Here is a 16,869-nt window from a genome sequence, read left to right as displayed (position 1 = left end):
TTCTTTGCTCTTGTCATCAGAGAATCAGAGCCACCGTCACTGAGAGTAGGGAGCTCAGTTGCAACAGCGGAGGAGCATGGACGACGCGCCTTCCACAACTGAGAGGGAGGTTGTGGAGTCGGGTCATGGAGCTCCGAGGCCGGAGAAGGATCCGAGGAGAGTTGCCCGGAGGTAAGTTTGGTTGTTGGTTTTTTAACTGCATTGTGGTTTTTGGGGTGATAATTTTGATGTAAAGGTTGATTCTTTATGTACACACCACCTGTTCTGGGTTTTGTCTCTGTGAAATTGTGGAGAAAATGAAGTAAAGGTGGAGTCTTTATGTTTGTTTAGTGGAAAAATTGTGGGTTCTTAGGTTCATTTGGAATTTTTAAGTAATGAAAATGAAGTAAAATACTCCACCTTATGTTCATTTGGAGATTTGAGTGATAAAATTGGAGTAAAGGTGGAGTCTTTTATATTTTTTGAGTGTAAAAATGGCAGGTTTTGAGGTTCATTTGGGAGTTTAAGTAAAATAAATGAAGTAAAGGTGGAGTCTTTTCTGTTCTGATTATTGGTTTTTGTGTGTGGGTTTCAAAGGTACCAATTGGAGCTGTGTCAGAAAGCTTTGGAGGAGAACATAATTGTGTATCTGGAAACTGGTTGTGGAAAGACCCACATAGCTGTGCTGCTTATGTATGAGCTGCGCCACTTGATACTGAGACCTCAGAAGAACATTTGTGTGTTTCTTGCACCTACGGTTGCACTTGTTCAACAGGTGATGTGCATTTTTCTATGATTTGGAAGTTGACAAGTATGTTACAGTTTCTGGTGATCTTTTAAGTTTGAGTTAGAAGTTAGTTTGTAGCTTTGCAAATCCTACAACAATGTATTTTTAGGCCTTGAGTCTTGTGGGGAATGGACTGACTGAATTGCATACTCAGGTTTTGCCGTTTTGGTGTTTAGTTATTCATTTTCAACCCAGAGACTGGTCTCTAAATTCGAGATCCTGCTAGGTTTTAAGTCACTTAATTTGCTTCTGGGCTAGTTAGAAATCAAAGGTGTTCAATCTATGTGTAAACGAGATTAATGGACCAAAAATCTTAGTGTCTTCAATATCTCTCACCAAAAAGAAGCATACAGAAAGGTAGAAGATTCAATCTTCTCACGTGTATGGGTATACTGAACTATTGAGAATTTGCATTAGTTCAAAGCTCTAATGAGGCTCAGTTGTGTGTGAAGACCTCAACAGTTTAGTTAAAGTTCTTCTCATTATTATCTTGATAAACATGCATTGACTGATAATCACTATCTATAGTCCTGACTGCAAAGATGGAATTAATTTTTATGATACTCTCACACAATATGCACATACACAAAACTACTTGCTGTCTGAATAATTAAGCTGTTACAGTTTCTATCTTTGAGTGTGAATGCTGAAAATGCTAATCCTAATATGGTTGTTCAATCTGGGTGTCAGATATTTGAACGTTAAGGAGTTTATGTTTGTGCATGAAAAAATTGACTGTCCTTCATTTTCTTGGTTCAAATTACAATGTTCGTCTGAAAATATGTTTAGTTTGATTTTGGTCATGACATGGCTTTAATCTGAATTTCTTCGATTTGGTAGCAAGCGAGAGTTATCGAAGATTCCCTTGATTTGAAGGTTGGGACCTATTGTGGAAGCTCTAAGCAATTGAAAACTCATCAAGACTGGGAAAAAGAGATTGAACAATATGAGGTAATTAGTTTAGTTGTGGATTTTCCTTTAAATGATTTAGGTTCAAATTCTGGGTTGTTTTTGCGCCATCTTATTTTTGGAAAATCAGTAAAAAGATGTGGACATCTAGCCTTGTAAAAACAAATAATATTTTTGTTTATCAACTCTGATGCAGATTTCAAAATGTTTTGTTTCTTAAAAAAAAAAAACGGAGAGGGAAAGATACAGTTCTCTCATGCTTCATCAATTTGAATTTTATTTGCATCTTTTGCTGATGTTTTATGCAGGTTCTTGTTATGACTCCTCAAATATTGCTGCGTAACCTATACCACCGTATGATTAAGACGGAGTTAATTGCATTGCTAATTTTTGATGAGTGCCATCATGCTCAAATTACAAGCAACCATCCATATGCAGAAATTATGCGAGTAAAGAACTCTCAAACACTTGCACTTCTTGTATATGTTTCTTATGTATAAGTTTGTGTTGATGCTGACACAAGTTAACTTGATTATTCTGTCTACAGTACTGCAAGAGTGATGTCACAAAACTTCCTCGTATATTTGGCATGACCGCATCTCCAGTTGTGGGTAAAAGTAAAGTTTCTTCACAATTCATGTTGTATATATCTTTGGTGCATAATTATTTCAGTCATGCTTATGAGCTTGCTACTGTTATTCTAGAAATATTGCAAATTATAGATATCCTAAAGTTTTAGAATGAAACATGTTGTAAAGGTTGTCCTGAATCCCTTCTATCTTTTAAGGAAAATAATGTGGTTTATTATTTGTTACTATTTATATTTTACTAATGGCATAATTCTTGGACTAGTGCCGTGCTGGTTGATGGTTTTCCTTTGCACTTTAGTCAAATTGTTTGTTTCATAGTCATTATTCTGCATGTTAGAATGTCAATGACTTGTTTCTCATTTCATTTCCTAATTCATACATTTATGCTTTACTATTTCAGGCACTTCTAGTCAAGCCAATTTATCAAAGAGTATCAATAGTCTTGAAATTTTACTTGATGCTAAGGTGGGTTGCAGAGATTTTCACTTTGATATATGTATATGTGTGTGTGTGTGTGTGTGTGATTTTTTACATAATTTTCGTCAAGGTAAACTTAACATTGCAATTGCGTCTCATAAATAACCCATCTGGTTTACAAAGACCTGTTAAAGATACCTTGTTTGACATACAATGTTTTTCATATGATCCTTGCCATATAAAGTCCTTCCTTCTGTTTTGGGCTTTATTAATTTTATTACAAATTATGGTGCACTATGCTGCTGTACAATCTAAATGCTTGTAATTTCCATATCTAAACATACTTTCACCCACCCTTTGTAGGTTTGTTCGGTTGAAGACAAGACAGAATTGTATTGTTCTGTTGTTTCTCCCGTTATATATGTACATAGTTATGGTCCTGTTGTCAGTGGCACATCCAGCCTCTTAATGACTTTTTATAGTAAACTTGAGCAAGTGAAACGCCAGGTATGTAGTTTTGTCATTTATTGGTTCAAGACAGGCTTTAACTTCCTATTTCTTGTTATCAAGTCTTATAATTCTTATCATGGTTTTTTCCTATATATGATGGCAGTGTATAGCGGAACTTAGTAAGAAGACCAGTGACTACCAAAGTATAAGGAGTACAAAGAAAACGTTAAACAGAGTGCATGACAGTATAATGTTTTGCTTGGAAAATCTTGGCCTCTGGGGGGCATTACAAGTAAGAAAATCTAACTCATCTGTTCAGTGGTTTCTAATTTGTGATATTTGTATTTCCCTTAAATGAGTACGTTTTATTCACAGATGAAAAATTGTTTACTTTTCTAGCTTTGATATTTTCTGGATTCCTTTTACGCAATTCTCTTTCTCTATCTATCTCGTATTGCATTAAAAAGTATTTATAATGCTTAGTTGTGTCTAGGGTCTTTTTAATTACTTGGTTGTTCAAAATAGAAAACGGAGTCTTCCTTGGTTTAGCTCCGGTTGCTCAATTAAATTTCTTATTTAAAAAATTGACCTTTGTTTTCCTTTTCTTTCCTTCTCTCTTCTAAGGCTAAAAACATTCTTTTGAGTGGCGATCACATTGAACGGAATGAATTAATAGAGGAAGGCAATAATGGTACAGAGGCAGAGCGAGATTATAGTGCTGATGCTGTGTGTGCTGAATATCTGGCTCAGGCTTCTGACATCATTCGTGGTGACTATATGAAAGGTATTCTAGTATGTTTCCATTTAAATAAAATATTATTAGCAGATTGGTGCTTTTTATTATCGGCATTATACTAATAGTTTATATTCGGATTGTTGATGTTTTGTCGATGACTATTATTGATGGGAGTTTATTTAATGTTTATAGATGCTGTCATATCGGGTCTATCTTGTATAGATATCTTAAAGGAGCCATTTTTGTCAAGTAAGGTCTTACGTCTGATTGGGATCCTTTCATCCTTCAGGTTGGTATTTGTGGGTTCATCTCTATTTTCTCTAACCATCATTTTATATTATAGATGTATACATCACATGAAAACTATTGAACCAATAAAACACTTATTAGAAGCCTGCACTAATGCACTTGGTACCAAAGGTTTAAAACTTTTTTTTTTAAAGCTATGTTCATTTCTCATATGATAAGATTTTGACTTCTTTGCCATTCTTTTGTTTTTAATTAACCATTTACTCTTACCACTGTGCATCTGTTGCCTGAGATCACTGACTTATGTATTACAATTATGCTCAAAAGGATTTGTTTGTTTCAGGTTGCAACAGAATATGAAATGCATAATTTTTGTCAATAGGATTGTTACTGCAAGATCCTTGTCCTACATACTACAAAACCTTAAGAATCTAGCTTCCTGGAAGAACGATTTTCTTGTAGGAGTCCACTCTAAACTGAAGAGTATGTCAAGGAAAACGATGCAGATCACTCTTGATAAGTTTCGGTCCGGAGAGGTAATGAATAAGCTGTTTTCTTCCATATAAGTGCAATGATGAACCACTATCACAAGTGAGATAAGCTTTGTGTGAAGTCTGGTATTGATGGGTGTCAGGATTGGATTAATTGTATGGGTGTTGAACAATCAATCTGATAATAGCTTAATTGTGTGTGTGTGTGTGTGTATATATATATTTTAAAAGATACGTGTATGTATTCTTCTTCAAATTGCATTGAGGTGTAGTTGAATATAGTGAAGTTTTGACACCTACCAGTGCTGCCGAAATTTGATTTGGCTATGTGCAAGGCACCTTGGAGGACAGAATTCCAGTATAAAAATAGTATAGCACCTCATTCACACATGTGTTCTATAAATAATTGGTAACATATTTATGCAAGATGCCATCTTCTGTGGACGGAGTCTGGAACTCTGGATACTAATTCCTCTAGTTTAATGCTTTCGCAGTTGAATCTATTGGTTGCAACTAAAGTTGGTGAAGAGGGACTAGATATTCAGACTTGCAGCCTTGTGATACGATTTGATCTTCCAGAAACTGTTGCTAGCTTTATACAGTCAAGAGGTCGTGCACGGATGCCTCAGTCTGAATATGTATTTTTGGTAAACAGGTGCTTCTCTGAAACATATTGGTTTTATCCTATCTCATTTGCTAGATTCATATTCTTTCTCCCAGTCAGTAACCAGTTCTGCTTATGCTGCAGTGGTAGTCAGAAAGAGTTGGATCTAATAGAAACCTTTAGAAAAGATGAAAATCGAATGAATATGGAAGTTGCTTTCAGAACATCCAGTGAGACTTTTGTTAGTCCGGAGGAACAAACATATATAGTTGCTTCTTCTGGAGCTTCCATCACTTCGGGTTATAGCATCTCATTGTTACACCAGTATTGTTCGAAGCTTCCACATGATGAGTATGCCCCTGTTTGAAATCCCTTTTTTGTTTTGTTTTGTTTTTATATTCCTTTATTTTAAAGGTATAACTTCATTAGCATGCATAGCTATATAAAAGTTTCATAGTTTATGTGTTGAGTCTAGATGCTTTTTACTGCAGGTACTATGTCCCCAGTCCAGAATTCTATTTTCTTAGTGATGTAGAGGGAACTATTTGCCATATAATATTACCTTCCAATGCTCCAATGCATCAAATTGTCAGTGCACCACGACCTTCAATGGAAGATGCCAAAAGAAATGCTTGTCTAAAAGCTATCGAAGAATTGCATAAATTGGGTGCCTTAAGTGACTACCTCTTGCCACTGCAAGACAATGCGGATGTGGAGGAGTGTTTGCTAGACTCTTCTGATTCTGAAACCACAGATGGTTGAAACTGACAACTCACTATAGAGACTTTGGTATCCCTTGTTCTTATTCTTATTATTCGTAAGAACTCATTCAACTCTTTTTATTGCAGGTGAAGACTCGCGAGGGGAACTACATGAAATGCGGGTTCCTGCTGTCCTAAAAGAGTCATGGAATAAATTGGAGAGTCTTGTCACCCTCCGCTCTTACTATATAAAATTTGATCCTGAACCTAATGATAGAATCTATAGAAGTTTTGGTTTATTTCTCAAGGCACCTCTTCCAGCAGAGGCCGAAACGATGGAACTTGATCTTCATCTCGCTCATGGTAGATCCGTAATGACCAAGTTGGTTCCATCTGGATGTGCAGAATTTGTCAATGATGAGGTAAGAATTAAGACAGTTGTTTCGATATTCAATTAATTGTGATTGAGTGTCTCTCAGTGTACCAAAAACTTTGTTTGCAGATCTTGCTGGCTCAGAACTTCCAAGAAATGTTCCTTAAGTTCATTCTGGACCGAGCAGAATTTGTTTCTGAATTTGTTCCATTGGGAAAGTATGATTTTAGCAGATCGAGCTCATCAACCTTCTACCTATTGCTTCCTGTATTTTTGGGTGAAAATGATAAGATCAGCATAGATTGGGGCATTATCAGAAAATGTTTATCCTCTCCAGTATTCAGTGGTCCGGGAGGCGTAATAGACAGTAATATTATATCTATGGGTATTCGACTTGCATCTGGTTATAGAAGCATCAGTGAAGTTGAGAATAGTGTAGTGTATGTCCCATACAAGAAGACATTTTACTTCATCACCAATGTTTGTGGAGAAAGAAATGCGTACAGCCAATACAAAGAAAACCCGGACGCTATAACCTACGTGGATCATCTTAGTAAAAAGTAATTTATTCCTTGCTCCCTATGTACTATTATTCCATCAATATCAGTAAATCAGTTTTCTTTTATTAACATGTATTGAACATATATGCAGAGAATGGGTCTATCCCTAGTGGATAATAATTGTTATCCATTCTCATTCATCATGGAATTTCGTTTTCTGTATTTGTTGTGAGCAGGTTTGAAATTTTGCTTGTATACCCTGAGCAACCTCTTCTGTGTGCAAAACCAGTTTTCTCTCTGCACAACTTGCTACACACTCGTAGGCAAGAAGTTTCAGGTAATTTCTAAGTTGGACTTTATTATAATTGTGGGTCTTATTTTTCAGACTGCACATAACTTGGGGTAAACTCGCATCAACACATGCATACATATTCTGCTTATAAATAAGGTTTAATAATTTAGTGAAACCCATGATTTATGGCAATCTAATAATTAGTTTTGCTTCCCCGTTTTGTTTTCCATAAGCAATGAAGCAAAGACGTTAGGCTATCTATAGAATAATAGCAAAATGACAACAGCAAAAAATATCTTCAAGGCCCATATGTTGTTTAGGTTATTTGAAGCAAAATGGTTATTGTGTCTAATTGCTATTATAGAACGTATGTGTTTGATCCAGTAGCCAGAAGTCACTCCGTTTCCGGCCCAGCTTGTACCACTACTTTCAGTCTCTTCTTTTTTCCTTCTGACAATGTCCCTTATGTTGAAGTCTTGAAGAACCTTTTGTTTGAATTTGAACTCATCTGAACTTTTCATGCATCTGAACTCTTGCCTCCCAAGTCATTAATATGTTAAGTTTCCATGTCATATAAAACAGAAGTGCAGCAACTAGATGAGTATTTTATATATCTGCCTCCTGAGCTCTGTGAGCTGAAGGTAATTGGATTTTCAAAAGATATTGGGAGTTCAGTATCTCTGTTACCATCAATCATGCACCGTCTGGAAAACTTGCTTGTTGCCATCGAACTAAAGCATGTATTATGCACTTCATTCCCTGAAGGAGCTGAGGTTACTGCACAGAGAGTAAGACTGTTCTCCATGATATTGTGCTGATTTTATTGACAAATTATTCACTGACGAAACTTCACAATCTAGTTTTGTCATTGCACTAACAATTATTCATGATAACTTTGATTCTTCATTTTAGGTTTTAGAAGCTCTCACAACAGAAAAGTGCCAGGAACGATTTTCTCTTGAAAGGCTTGAACTACTAGGTGATGCTTTCCTCAAATTTGCAGTCGGACGGCACTTTTTCCTTTTGTATGCATTGCTTGATGAAGGTGAACTAACAAGGAAGCGCTCAAATGTGGTAAACAATTCCAATTTATTGAAGCTGGCTACTAGAAGCAACTTACAGGTATTACTTCATTGTTTTGTTTAACCTTTTGAAATTGATTCTTATTTCTTAATTCTCATTGTACTTATAAATTCCAGGTCTTTGAATATCTCTGAATGGGTCACAAACTTATTACAGAAATATATAATTTATCCAGTAATGCTAATTCTCATGTTTGATAAGGGTTCCCTTCCAACATAGATCATAACTACGAATATGCTTGTTTTTAATGTTTATCAAGGGTTCCTTTCAAACCTAGATAACAGGTGCCAAACATGCAACCTCCAGTGATCCTAATTCTTATGATTACTAGGGATTTCCCTCCGACTTATATAATCGGTGACAAACATGCTACCTCCAATGACCTGAACCAGAAGAAAACAATGTGAGATAAATTAATAGGATTGATGGAATTAATGACTGTAAAAATGTTTTTTTTTTGACATCTATATGACATGTTCTACTCTGTTTCATTTAGAAGTGCACACTGGGAAAAGCATTTAGACACATTATCCAGCTTTTTTGTTCTTTATGTCATCAATGAAATGTAATTTTAATTTCTCTTTTCTCAGTTATACATACGGGATCAGCCCTTTGAACCCTCTCAGTTCTTCGCTCTAGGCCGTCCTTGCAAAAATATTTGTGACCATGGGGCAAATGAATCAATTCATTCTCAAGATCTATGCAAAGCAGCAAAAGACTTGCATACTCGTGAAGTCAGATGTAGCAAGGGTCACCATTGGTTACATTATAAAACAATTGCTGATGTTGTTGAAGCCCTTGTTGGTGCATTCATAGTTGATAGCGGTTTTAAAGCTGCAATTGCATTTCTCAATTGGATTGGCATAAAAGTAGATTTTGAAGCATCAGAAGTTACTAAAGTATGCATAGCAAGCAGCAGATACATTCCACTTGCTGCTTACATAGACACTGCTGCCCTCGAAAGTTCATTAGGGTATCAGTTTCTCCACAGAGGTTTGCTGTTACAGGCCTTTGTACATCCTTCTTACAATAAAAATGGAGGAGGCTGCTATCAGGTTTGCTTCAATTTGTTTTTGTTTTAAGGAGGTAATAGAAAGGTGTATTCCTTCCCAACTTTAATTGTGTTTCATTGATGCTTTTAATCAGAGGTTGGAGTTTCTTGGAGATGCTGTCTTGGATTACATGATCACTTCATACCTGTATTCAGTTTATCCAAAGTTAAAGCCTGGCCATATGACAGATCTCAGATCTATTTCTGTGAATAATAAAACATTCGCTACTGTTGCAGTAGCTCGATCCTTCCACAAGTTTCTAGTCTCGGACTCCTGTACCCTCTCAGAGGCTATAAAGACTTATGTGAACTTCATTGAGACATCTGCACCAGATAGTAATCTGGTTAATGGGCCAACATGCCCCAAGGTACGCATCAACCATTCTATTTCATATTGTTGGTTAGGGTGCTAGACGTTCTGCCTTGCCTATGAAACAACTTACGAATACATATCATCACTATTAGGAATTATCACTACTATGTAATAGTAATGCTTTCTTCAGTTGTGTCTTATGCTTATGATTTTTGATTCAGGCTCTGGGTGACTTGGTAGAGTCTTGTCTTGGTGCAATTCTTCTTGATACCGGATTCGATTTGAACCTTGTTTGGAAAATAATGCTATCGTTCCTGAAACCGGTTATGAGCTTTTCCAACGTTCAGTTTAGTCCTGTTAGGGAACTAAGGGAACTTTGCCAAGCTCATTCATGGGATCTTAAGTTTTTACCATCAAAGAAGGGTAAAACATTTTCAGTTGAGGCAACGGTGAAGGGGAATAATGTTTCTGCAACTGTCTCCTCAACTGGCTTGAACAAAAAGGACGCTATTAGAAGTTCTGCTCAGTTAGTTTTTGAAAAGTTGAAGGTAAATCTATATGTTATTACAATTTCTTTTGATTTATCATGGCAGCATAAAACAACTCTTTTTATTTACTTTCGTTTGGTATTGTACATCGAATCTCCATAGCTACTTCTGTTTGTTTTGGTAGTGGGAAAATTATCTTACATAGAATCTCTGTATCTAACTTCTGTTTTTTGGTTTCATTTTGTGGAATTGCAGGCGCAAGGCAATATACCGAAGTCTAAGTTATCTTTGGAGGAAGTCTTAAAGTCAAGCTGCAAGATGGAAGCCAAACTTATCGGATACGATGAAACACCAGTAGATGTTACAGCTCCGTATACAATTGAATTTGAGAACTTAAATCTACAAGAGCCTTCAAGCAGAAGTTTGAAATCAGAAGTGGATTCTATCAGTGAAGTGAGCAGTAGTTACTCCTCCATAAAACGAGTAGGACGACCCCCAGCTTCACGTGGAGCAGTCAAAGTGGACTGCACTGATTCCTCTAACAATCATAGCACTGATGCTAACTCAAAAAACAGAGGTAATGTTAATGCTTCTTGTACTTCCAAGATATCAAGTAGCATTTTCCACATTTTCTTACTCTAAAAATATATATCCAGGTGCGCCGCACAATCTAACAGCCAGAGCTCATCTATATGAAACCTGTGCTGCTAACTATTGGGAACCCCCTGTATTTGAATGTTGCAAAGATGATGGGCCGAGCCACTTAAAATCGTAAGTCCATTGTTGATTCAATTCTAATATTTAGGTGTTATAGAAACACATTATCTACAATGAATCAAAAACTTATTTAAATACTAAGATAGAAGGTTACCAGACTTTGCATTTTGCTTTTCTCTGCTTATGTGAGACCGAATGTCTCAAATCGGTGTTCTTATAAAAAGGGACAGACATTCAAAAGCTTGTGCTAAACACCCTGTACTGATTTCTTATATGCTCCCTCTGAATCCTTTGCAGGTACATTTTCAAGGTTACGATGAAGATGGATGACGCTTCAGATACCCTTTTGGAGGCCGTCGGAGCACCTCGTACGAGCAAGAAGGCAGCCGCAGAGCAAGCAGCGGAAGGCGCACTTTGGTTCTTGATAAAGAATGGTTACATAGAGAAGAGTGGTCAGACAGAGGAACCTTAACCGGAGAACATTTCCATATACATAAAAATCCGTCACCCTTTTTCACATATCTACATTAGGTTAGTGTTGGGTGATCTAGGCAAAACAAAAAGGCAAAAAACCCTACTATGTAAGATCTCAGTTGAACTAATATATACAAGTCAATGAAATTTCAAGATTCTTGCCTAATTATTTTTACTTGTTTTAAAATTTACCAACTTGACGTGGTAAAATCTCGCAGTTTCTCTCACCACATGACGTCATCGAGAATGAGAGGAGAGGCTAGGCTGGTTAAAAGCCCAAACTGAAGTCCAAAACGTTTTGAGGCCTGGTAAGGTAAAGGCCCAAACATATTACCCGATTGCCGTGCTCCAGGCCCAAACCGCGCTTAACCCTACCGCTCATTTCCCGCCAATCCTTCCCGCCAAAAAGAGGGCGTCTTTTTAGAGAGGATAGAGAGAGAAAGCGGTTCAGTCTGTTTTAGAGAGAGAGAGAGAGAGATGTCAGGGTGGGACGAAGGAGCGGTGTACTACAGCGACCAAGCGCAGTCGCTCGGCGGCGACGGCGACGATCTCGGAAGCAACGCCGCCGGGGCGAGCCGCCACACAGTCCTCCAGAAATTCAAGGAGTTCCTCCGAAACTTCGAGACCCAGTCAAGCACGAATGTCTTCCCTTACAGAGAGAGCCTCCTCCAAAACCCTAAGCACCTCGTCGTCGACATGGAGGACCTCGGCGACTTCGACTCCGATCTCCCCGCCAAGCTCCGATCCGCCCCCGCCGATTACTTGCCCCTGGTAATGAAATCTCAACCGATCTCGACGGAGGAGTTAGGTTTTCCGATTCGGTCAATTCCGTTGCCGTTGAATTTTGAAGTTGTCTGTTTTTTGGATTTGTAGTTTGAGAACGCCGCCGGACAGGTTTTGGCGAATCTGAAGACGAAAGTGGCCGGAAGCGATGGGCTAATGGAGGAGCCGGTGCCCGAGGATGTTCAGATTTTGTTGACCTCCAGAGAAGATACAACTTCCATGCGCAAGCTTGGGGTTAGTTTCTTTCTCTTATTGGTTTTGTTGTTGAATTTTCGGTTTAGGGTGATGAAAAAGTTAAGTAAAATTGGGGGAAATGAAAATTTCGATCTATTATATCGTTGTTAGATGAGATTTTAGAGTATATAAACGTGTAGTTGAAGCTAAGGATTGTGACCTAGTGAGTAGTGAGGGTAGATAACTTAGATTGATGGTTGTATCTCTCTGCACTATTGTTGATGGCAGGCGCAAAGTATATCAAAGCTTATTAAGATATCTGGGATCACGATAGCTGCATCGAGGGTCAAGGCAAAGGCGACTTATGTGATTGTGATGTGTAAGAACTGTAAAAATGTGCAAAGGGTTCCTTGCAGACCGGGCCTCGGTGGCGCAATTGTCCCTCGCACGTGTAGCCATATTCCTCAGGTTTGAACCTTACATCTCTCTGCATTTCTTTGGTACATTTTACTGTGCTCTTTTGGTTTCTACTTTGAAATTTAATTGAAGTTTGTTGGAATTTTTTTAGCCTGGTGAAGAACCTTGTCCACTTGATCCATGGGTTGTGGTTCCTGATAAGAGCAAGTACGTTGATCAGCAGACCTTAAAATTGCAAGAGAATCCGGAGGTGGTGGTTTTAACTTTCGGAGTAAAAGGAAATAGTTAAATGCGATTTATTTAATCTCCATTAATTTAATAGGTTTGATTGTAGGATGTGCCTACTGGGGAGCTTCCAAGAAATATGCTTCTCTCTGTGGACCGCCATCTTGTTCAGACAATTGTTCCCGGCACAAGATTAACAATCATGGGGATTTATAGTATCTATCAAGCTTCCAATTCTTCAACCAAGTGAGAGTTTGCCAAATGATATCTAATAGTTAATTATCATTACTATGGATATTACTTTTGATTACTAAATTTTAATGTTGACGCAGCCACAAAGGAGCAGTTGCTGTTAGACAACCGTACATCAGAGTAGTAGGAATTGAAGAAGCAAATGATGCCAACTCAAGAGGTCCCGCTGTTTTCACAGCTGAAGAGGTAATCTTTCTACTCCACATTGCAAGTGTGTGCATTATGTGTAATTCTTTTAAGTGAAGCAGATAGTTGATTTTAGGCCATACTGAAGAAAAAATGTTTGCTCTCCAGGAGGCTTAACTATTAGATATCATGGCTTTTAAAAGTAATAAAGATTTCATTATAATAAGCTGTAGTCTTTGGTCTATTAATTGGATTGGACTGTGTGGTTCAACTAAACTGCAGTAGCATATATAAATTCTCAACTTTTCCACATGTTCCTATCTCTTAATATGCCTGAACAAACCTTTGCAATGTGATCATTTACAAGATACGAAGCATGTGCTCACATTTCATGGTTTTGATATTTCTATTTTCATTTTGCAGATAGAAGAGTTTAAAAAATTTGCTGCAGAACCTGATGTGTATAAAAGCATATGCTCAAAAATTGCCCCTTCTATCTTTGGTCACGATGATGTAAAGAAGGCTGTGGCTTGTCTTCTTTTTGGAGGATCTAGAAAGGTATGTTGCGAACTTTTTACCCTTTAGCACTTTTATAGGTTATGGTGGTAATAACCAAACTGTGTTTGAACAGCATTTGCCCGATGGTGTGAAGCTAAGAGGTGATATCAATGTCTTACTTTTAGGGGATCCATCAACAGCTAAATCACAGGTTAGTTCTGTTATAATTATTTTATTGACTTACCATTGCAACAGTGTAGACTTCATCTCTCCTCTGCCGTTTGGTTTAACGGAAAAGCTTCAGCAATTAGCTTGGACCCATTTGCCTAGGCTCATGAAACAATCATACTGACTTTTATGCTTTTTTGTTCCCTCAAATTCGAAATGATGATTTGATTATACTTATCTCTGTAGTTTCTCAAGTTTGTTGAGAAGACAGCTCCTATTGCCGTTTATACTTCTGGGAAAGGTTCATCAGCGGCCGGTCTTACAGCTTCTGTGATCAGAGATAACAGCTCTGTAAGTTCTTTATAATATCTGTTATTGTCTTCAGCTTGATATAAAGGTTACAAAATCTTGTGGGAATTATTCCTTTTAATTTCTTAATAAAAATTGCCTGATTTTAATCTATCTGTTTCTGTTCCAGCGAGAGTTTTATCTTGAAGGAGGAGCCATGGTTTTGGCGGATGGAGGTGTTGTCTGTATTGATGAGTTCGACAAAATGAGACCAGAGGATAGGTATTGGAAATTCTGTCATATCATTTTGGTTTTCCTTGTTTGTTTTCAATGGAGTTCTAAGGGCCTGCATTTATGTGATGTAGGGTTGCTATTCATGAAGCCATGGAGCAGCAAACCATATCCATTGCCAAAGCAGGAATAACAACAGTTCTTAATTCTAGAACTTCTGTTCTTGCAGCTGCTAACCCACCATCTGGACGTTATGATGATCTTAAGGTCTATTGCCCTCCTGATCTATCATGCAGCATTTCAAATGCAAATTGCTTCCAGTGGAGAACTTATGACTCTTTTCTTCTTGCAGACTGCACAGGATAACATAGATCTGCAGACAACTATTCTTTCTAGATTTGATATGATATTCATTGTTAAAGACATCAGGATGTACAGTCAGGACAAGGTAGTTTCCTAATCTGGCTAGGTTGGTCCTACTCAAGCAGTAGTTATTCTTCCCAGCAAGGCAGTGCAATCTTACTCTCTTTTTTTTTTTGAGGGAACAGATAGGCATAAATATTTTCCATTTGGTTCTCAAATATCTGACTCAAATTTTCAATGACAGATTATAGCAAGTCATGTAATAAAGGTTCATGCATCAGCTGGGGCAGCAGTGGGTGACAAGAGAGAGCTTTCCAAGGAGAAAGAAGAGAATTGGCTGAAGAGGTATATCGTACACACGCTTTTATGTTCTTCGGAGCCATACAAGTGAAATTGATGGAATGCTGATATATTGTCCGCTACATGTGAAGGTACCTACAATACTGTCGAACTGAGTGTCATCCCCGTTTGTCAGAGTCTGCATCCAAATCACTGCAGAACCATTACGTCAAAATCAGACAGGTACTCTTGCTCGCTGCAATGCGTATATGGTTCTGAAAGAATTATATCAAAGAGATGTTTAAGAATCTGACCAGCATTATCTTCATGGATTTCTCACAGGACATGAGACAGCAGGCAAATGAAACTGGAGAGGCTGCTGCAATACCGATCACTGTCAGGCAGCTGGAAGCTATAGTTAGATTGAGCGAGTCGCTTGCAAAAATGAAACTGTAAGTATAAATGATGCTGATTGGCCTTTAAAAACTGCAGCTTTGATGCTTTTGAACAGGAAATAGTAGAATTAATATGCCGCATCATGAATTCAGGTCCCATGTTGCTACAGAGGATAATGTCGCTGAAGCAGTAAGACTATTTACCGTATCCACAATGGATGCAGCAAGATCTGGAATTTATCAACAAGTCAATATTAGTCCCGAGATGGCAAACGAAATTAAGGTTATATGAACTTCCCGACAGTCACCTTTACTTGAGAAAATAGCAAACTAACCAAAACAAGAACAACAATCATCAGTCTTATTCCTTGTGTTATATCTCATTCTCTATTCCAATGTTATTAAACGTCTGTCCTTTAAACAGCAAGCTGAATCTCATATCAAGAGAAGAGTAGGCATTGGGAACCACATTTCGGAGAGAAAGCTAGTTGACGAGCTCACAAGAATGGGGATGAACGAGTCAATTGTAAGTATCTGCTTGAAAACCAATAATACATGTCGGCTTGGAATCGCATTACAGCTTCATATATTGGACTTCCTCATACCTCACATTTTGTTCAGTTGGATCCTGTCATTGATAATTTGATCTGATTTATGAACTGTGGCAGGTGAGAAGAGCTCTTATAATTATGCACCAGAGAGATGAAGTTGAATACAAGGGAGAAAGACGCCTGATTCTACGTAAATCATAAAAAGTCCTTGTAATGTTTCTTGAACACTTTTGCTTCAAGATTAAAGAGACATTTCTCATTGCTGTGGATTAATGGCTTCCATACTAACTGATCATGATTCTTACCTCATTCTATGATTCATGTTTCCCTTTATAATTGGGCCAAAAACACGACACAAATTTACTTGAACAGATCCAGGCCCACTTTTCGACCTATGAAATAAACACTCCCGTCTAAAAAACCGCGGGTATTATCCAAAACCAGAAAACTCGAATTGTCTGCTGGAGACAAATTCCAATGCGGGCGCCTTCACCGCTTCCAGTACGCCCAGCTCCTTCTCCTTTACTCTTTTCTCACTCTCAGACTCCTCGGCGCCGGTCTCTCCGTCGCTTACCACTGGCTGAGGCAGAGTCCGAAGGACTCGAATCTCCGCGTGCTGGGACGAGGCTTTGAGGCTCTTGAACGTCGCCGAGGCAGCAGCGCCTGGTGATAATCCGATTGTTAGAAGAAGGTAGTATCATTTTCCTCAAATTCTAAGCTGCCTGCTACTTATTTAGCTTGATTTTACTATTTTTCTGAGGTTGAAATTTTTTTGAAGTTAAGAGTTCCCAATTGTGTTGGTGAATCTATCTTAAACGATTCAGAGAGATGTATCTCTCTTTATTTGTTTCTCTGATCTTTAGAAAGTTAAGCTTGCAATGCAGTAGTTTTAAATGTTTCTACAGTTTTAGTGCT

General features: G+C 37.9%; 2 protein-coding genes across 4 annotated transcripts; both read left to right on the top strand.

Annotated features, from left to right (window-relative positions):
- The first annotated feature begins 23 nt into the window (after window positions 1–23).
- Window positions 24–11,351, top strand: LOC126799503 (dicer-like protein 4). Of its 3 annotated transcripts, none has more exons than XM_050526726.1 (25): window positions 24–171; window positions 577–754; window positions 1,607–1,717; window positions 1,984–2,124; window positions 2,223–2,286; window positions 2,666–2,730; window positions 3,046–3,189; window positions 3,296–3,424; window positions 3,757–3,916; window positions 4,061–4,157; window positions 4,461–4,653; window positions 5,103–5,263; window positions 5,357–5,563; window positions 5,704–5,969; window positions 6,061–6,335; window positions 6,416–6,846; window positions 7,023–7,123; window positions 7,661–7,866; window positions 7,991–8,200; window positions 8,752–9,216; window positions 9,308–9,580; window positions 9,747–10,073; window positions 10,269–10,590; window positions 10,670–10,784; window positions 11,028–11,351. In XM_050526726.1, the coding sequence occupies exons 1-25, from the start codon at window positions 77–79 to the stop codon at window positions 11,200–11,202; spliced, it is 4,911 nt and encodes a 1,636-aa protein (XP_050382683.1). In that variant the 5' UTR covers window positions 24–76; the 3' UTR covers window positions 11,203–11,351. The 3 variants fall into 3 exon arrangements, with proteins under 3 accessions (XP_050382683.1, XP_050382675.1, XP_050382691.1); XM_050526718.1 differs by having other exon boundaries at window positions 2,223–2,292; XM_050526734.1 differs by lacking the exons at window positions 24–171; window positions 577–754; window positions 1,607–1,717; window positions 1,984–2,124; window positions 2,666–2,730 and having other exon boundaries at window positions 2,223–2,292.
- A 318-nt stretch (window positions 11,352–11,669) lies between these two features.
- LOC126799533 (DNA replication licensing factor MCM5) lies at window positions 11,670–16,185 on the top strand. The gene is made up of 18 exons (XM_050526757.1): window positions 11,670–11,975; window positions 12,078–12,221; window positions 12,450–12,629; window positions 12,730–12,828; window positions 12,913–13,049; window positions 13,136–13,241; window positions 13,605–13,739; window positions 13,813–13,890; window positions 14,094–14,198; window positions 14,326–14,417; window positions 14,501–14,633; window positions 14,719–14,814; window positions 14,974–15,074; window positions 15,161–15,251; window positions 15,351–15,460; window positions 15,557–15,686; window positions 15,828–15,929; window positions 16,072–16,185. The coding sequence occupies exons 1-18, from the start codon at window positions 11,682–11,684 to the stop codon at window positions 16,153–16,155; spliced, it is 2,217 nt and encodes a 738-aa protein (XP_050382714.1). The 5' UTR covers window positions 11,670–11,681; the 3' UTR covers window positions 16,156–16,185.
- Window positions 16,186–16,869: the final 684 nt, after the last annotated feature.

The sequence above is a fragment of the Argentina anserina genome, chromosome 1 (genome assembly GCF_933775445.1).
Source record: "Argentina anserina chromosome 1, drPotAnse1.1, whole genome shotgun sequence".
Lineage (NCBI taxonomy): Eukaryota > Viridiplantae > Streptophyta > Magnoliopsida > Rosales > Rosaceae > Argentina > Argentina anserina.
This window is presented reverse-complemented; position numbering and strand designations above follow the sequence as displayed.

Coding starts and splice junctions, on each gene's coding strand:
- LOC126799503 (XM_050526718.1), top strand. CDS start 77: ATGGACGACGCGCCTTCCACAACTGAGAGGGAGGTTGTGGAGTCGGGT. Junction 5,564..5,703: donor TCGAAGCTTCCACATGATGA/GTATGCCCCTGT, acceptor TTTTTACTGCAG/GTACTATGTCCCCAGTCCAG. Junction 6,336..6,415: donor CAGAATTTGTCAATGATGAG/GTAAGAATTAAG, acceptor CTTTGTTTGCAG/ATCTTGCTGGCTCAGAACTT.
- LOC126799533 (XM_050526757.1), top strand. CDS start 11,682: ATGTCAGGGTGGGACGAAGGAGCGGTGTACTACAGCGACCAAGCGCAG. Junction 12,222..12,449: donor CTTCCATGCGCAAGCTTGGG/GTTAGTTTCTTT, acceptor TGTTGATGGCAG/GCGCAAAGTATATCAAAGCT. Junction 14,199..14,325: donor TGATCAGAGATAACAGCTCT/GTAAGTTCTTTA, acceptor TTTCTGTTCCAG/CGAGAGTTTTATCTTGAAGG.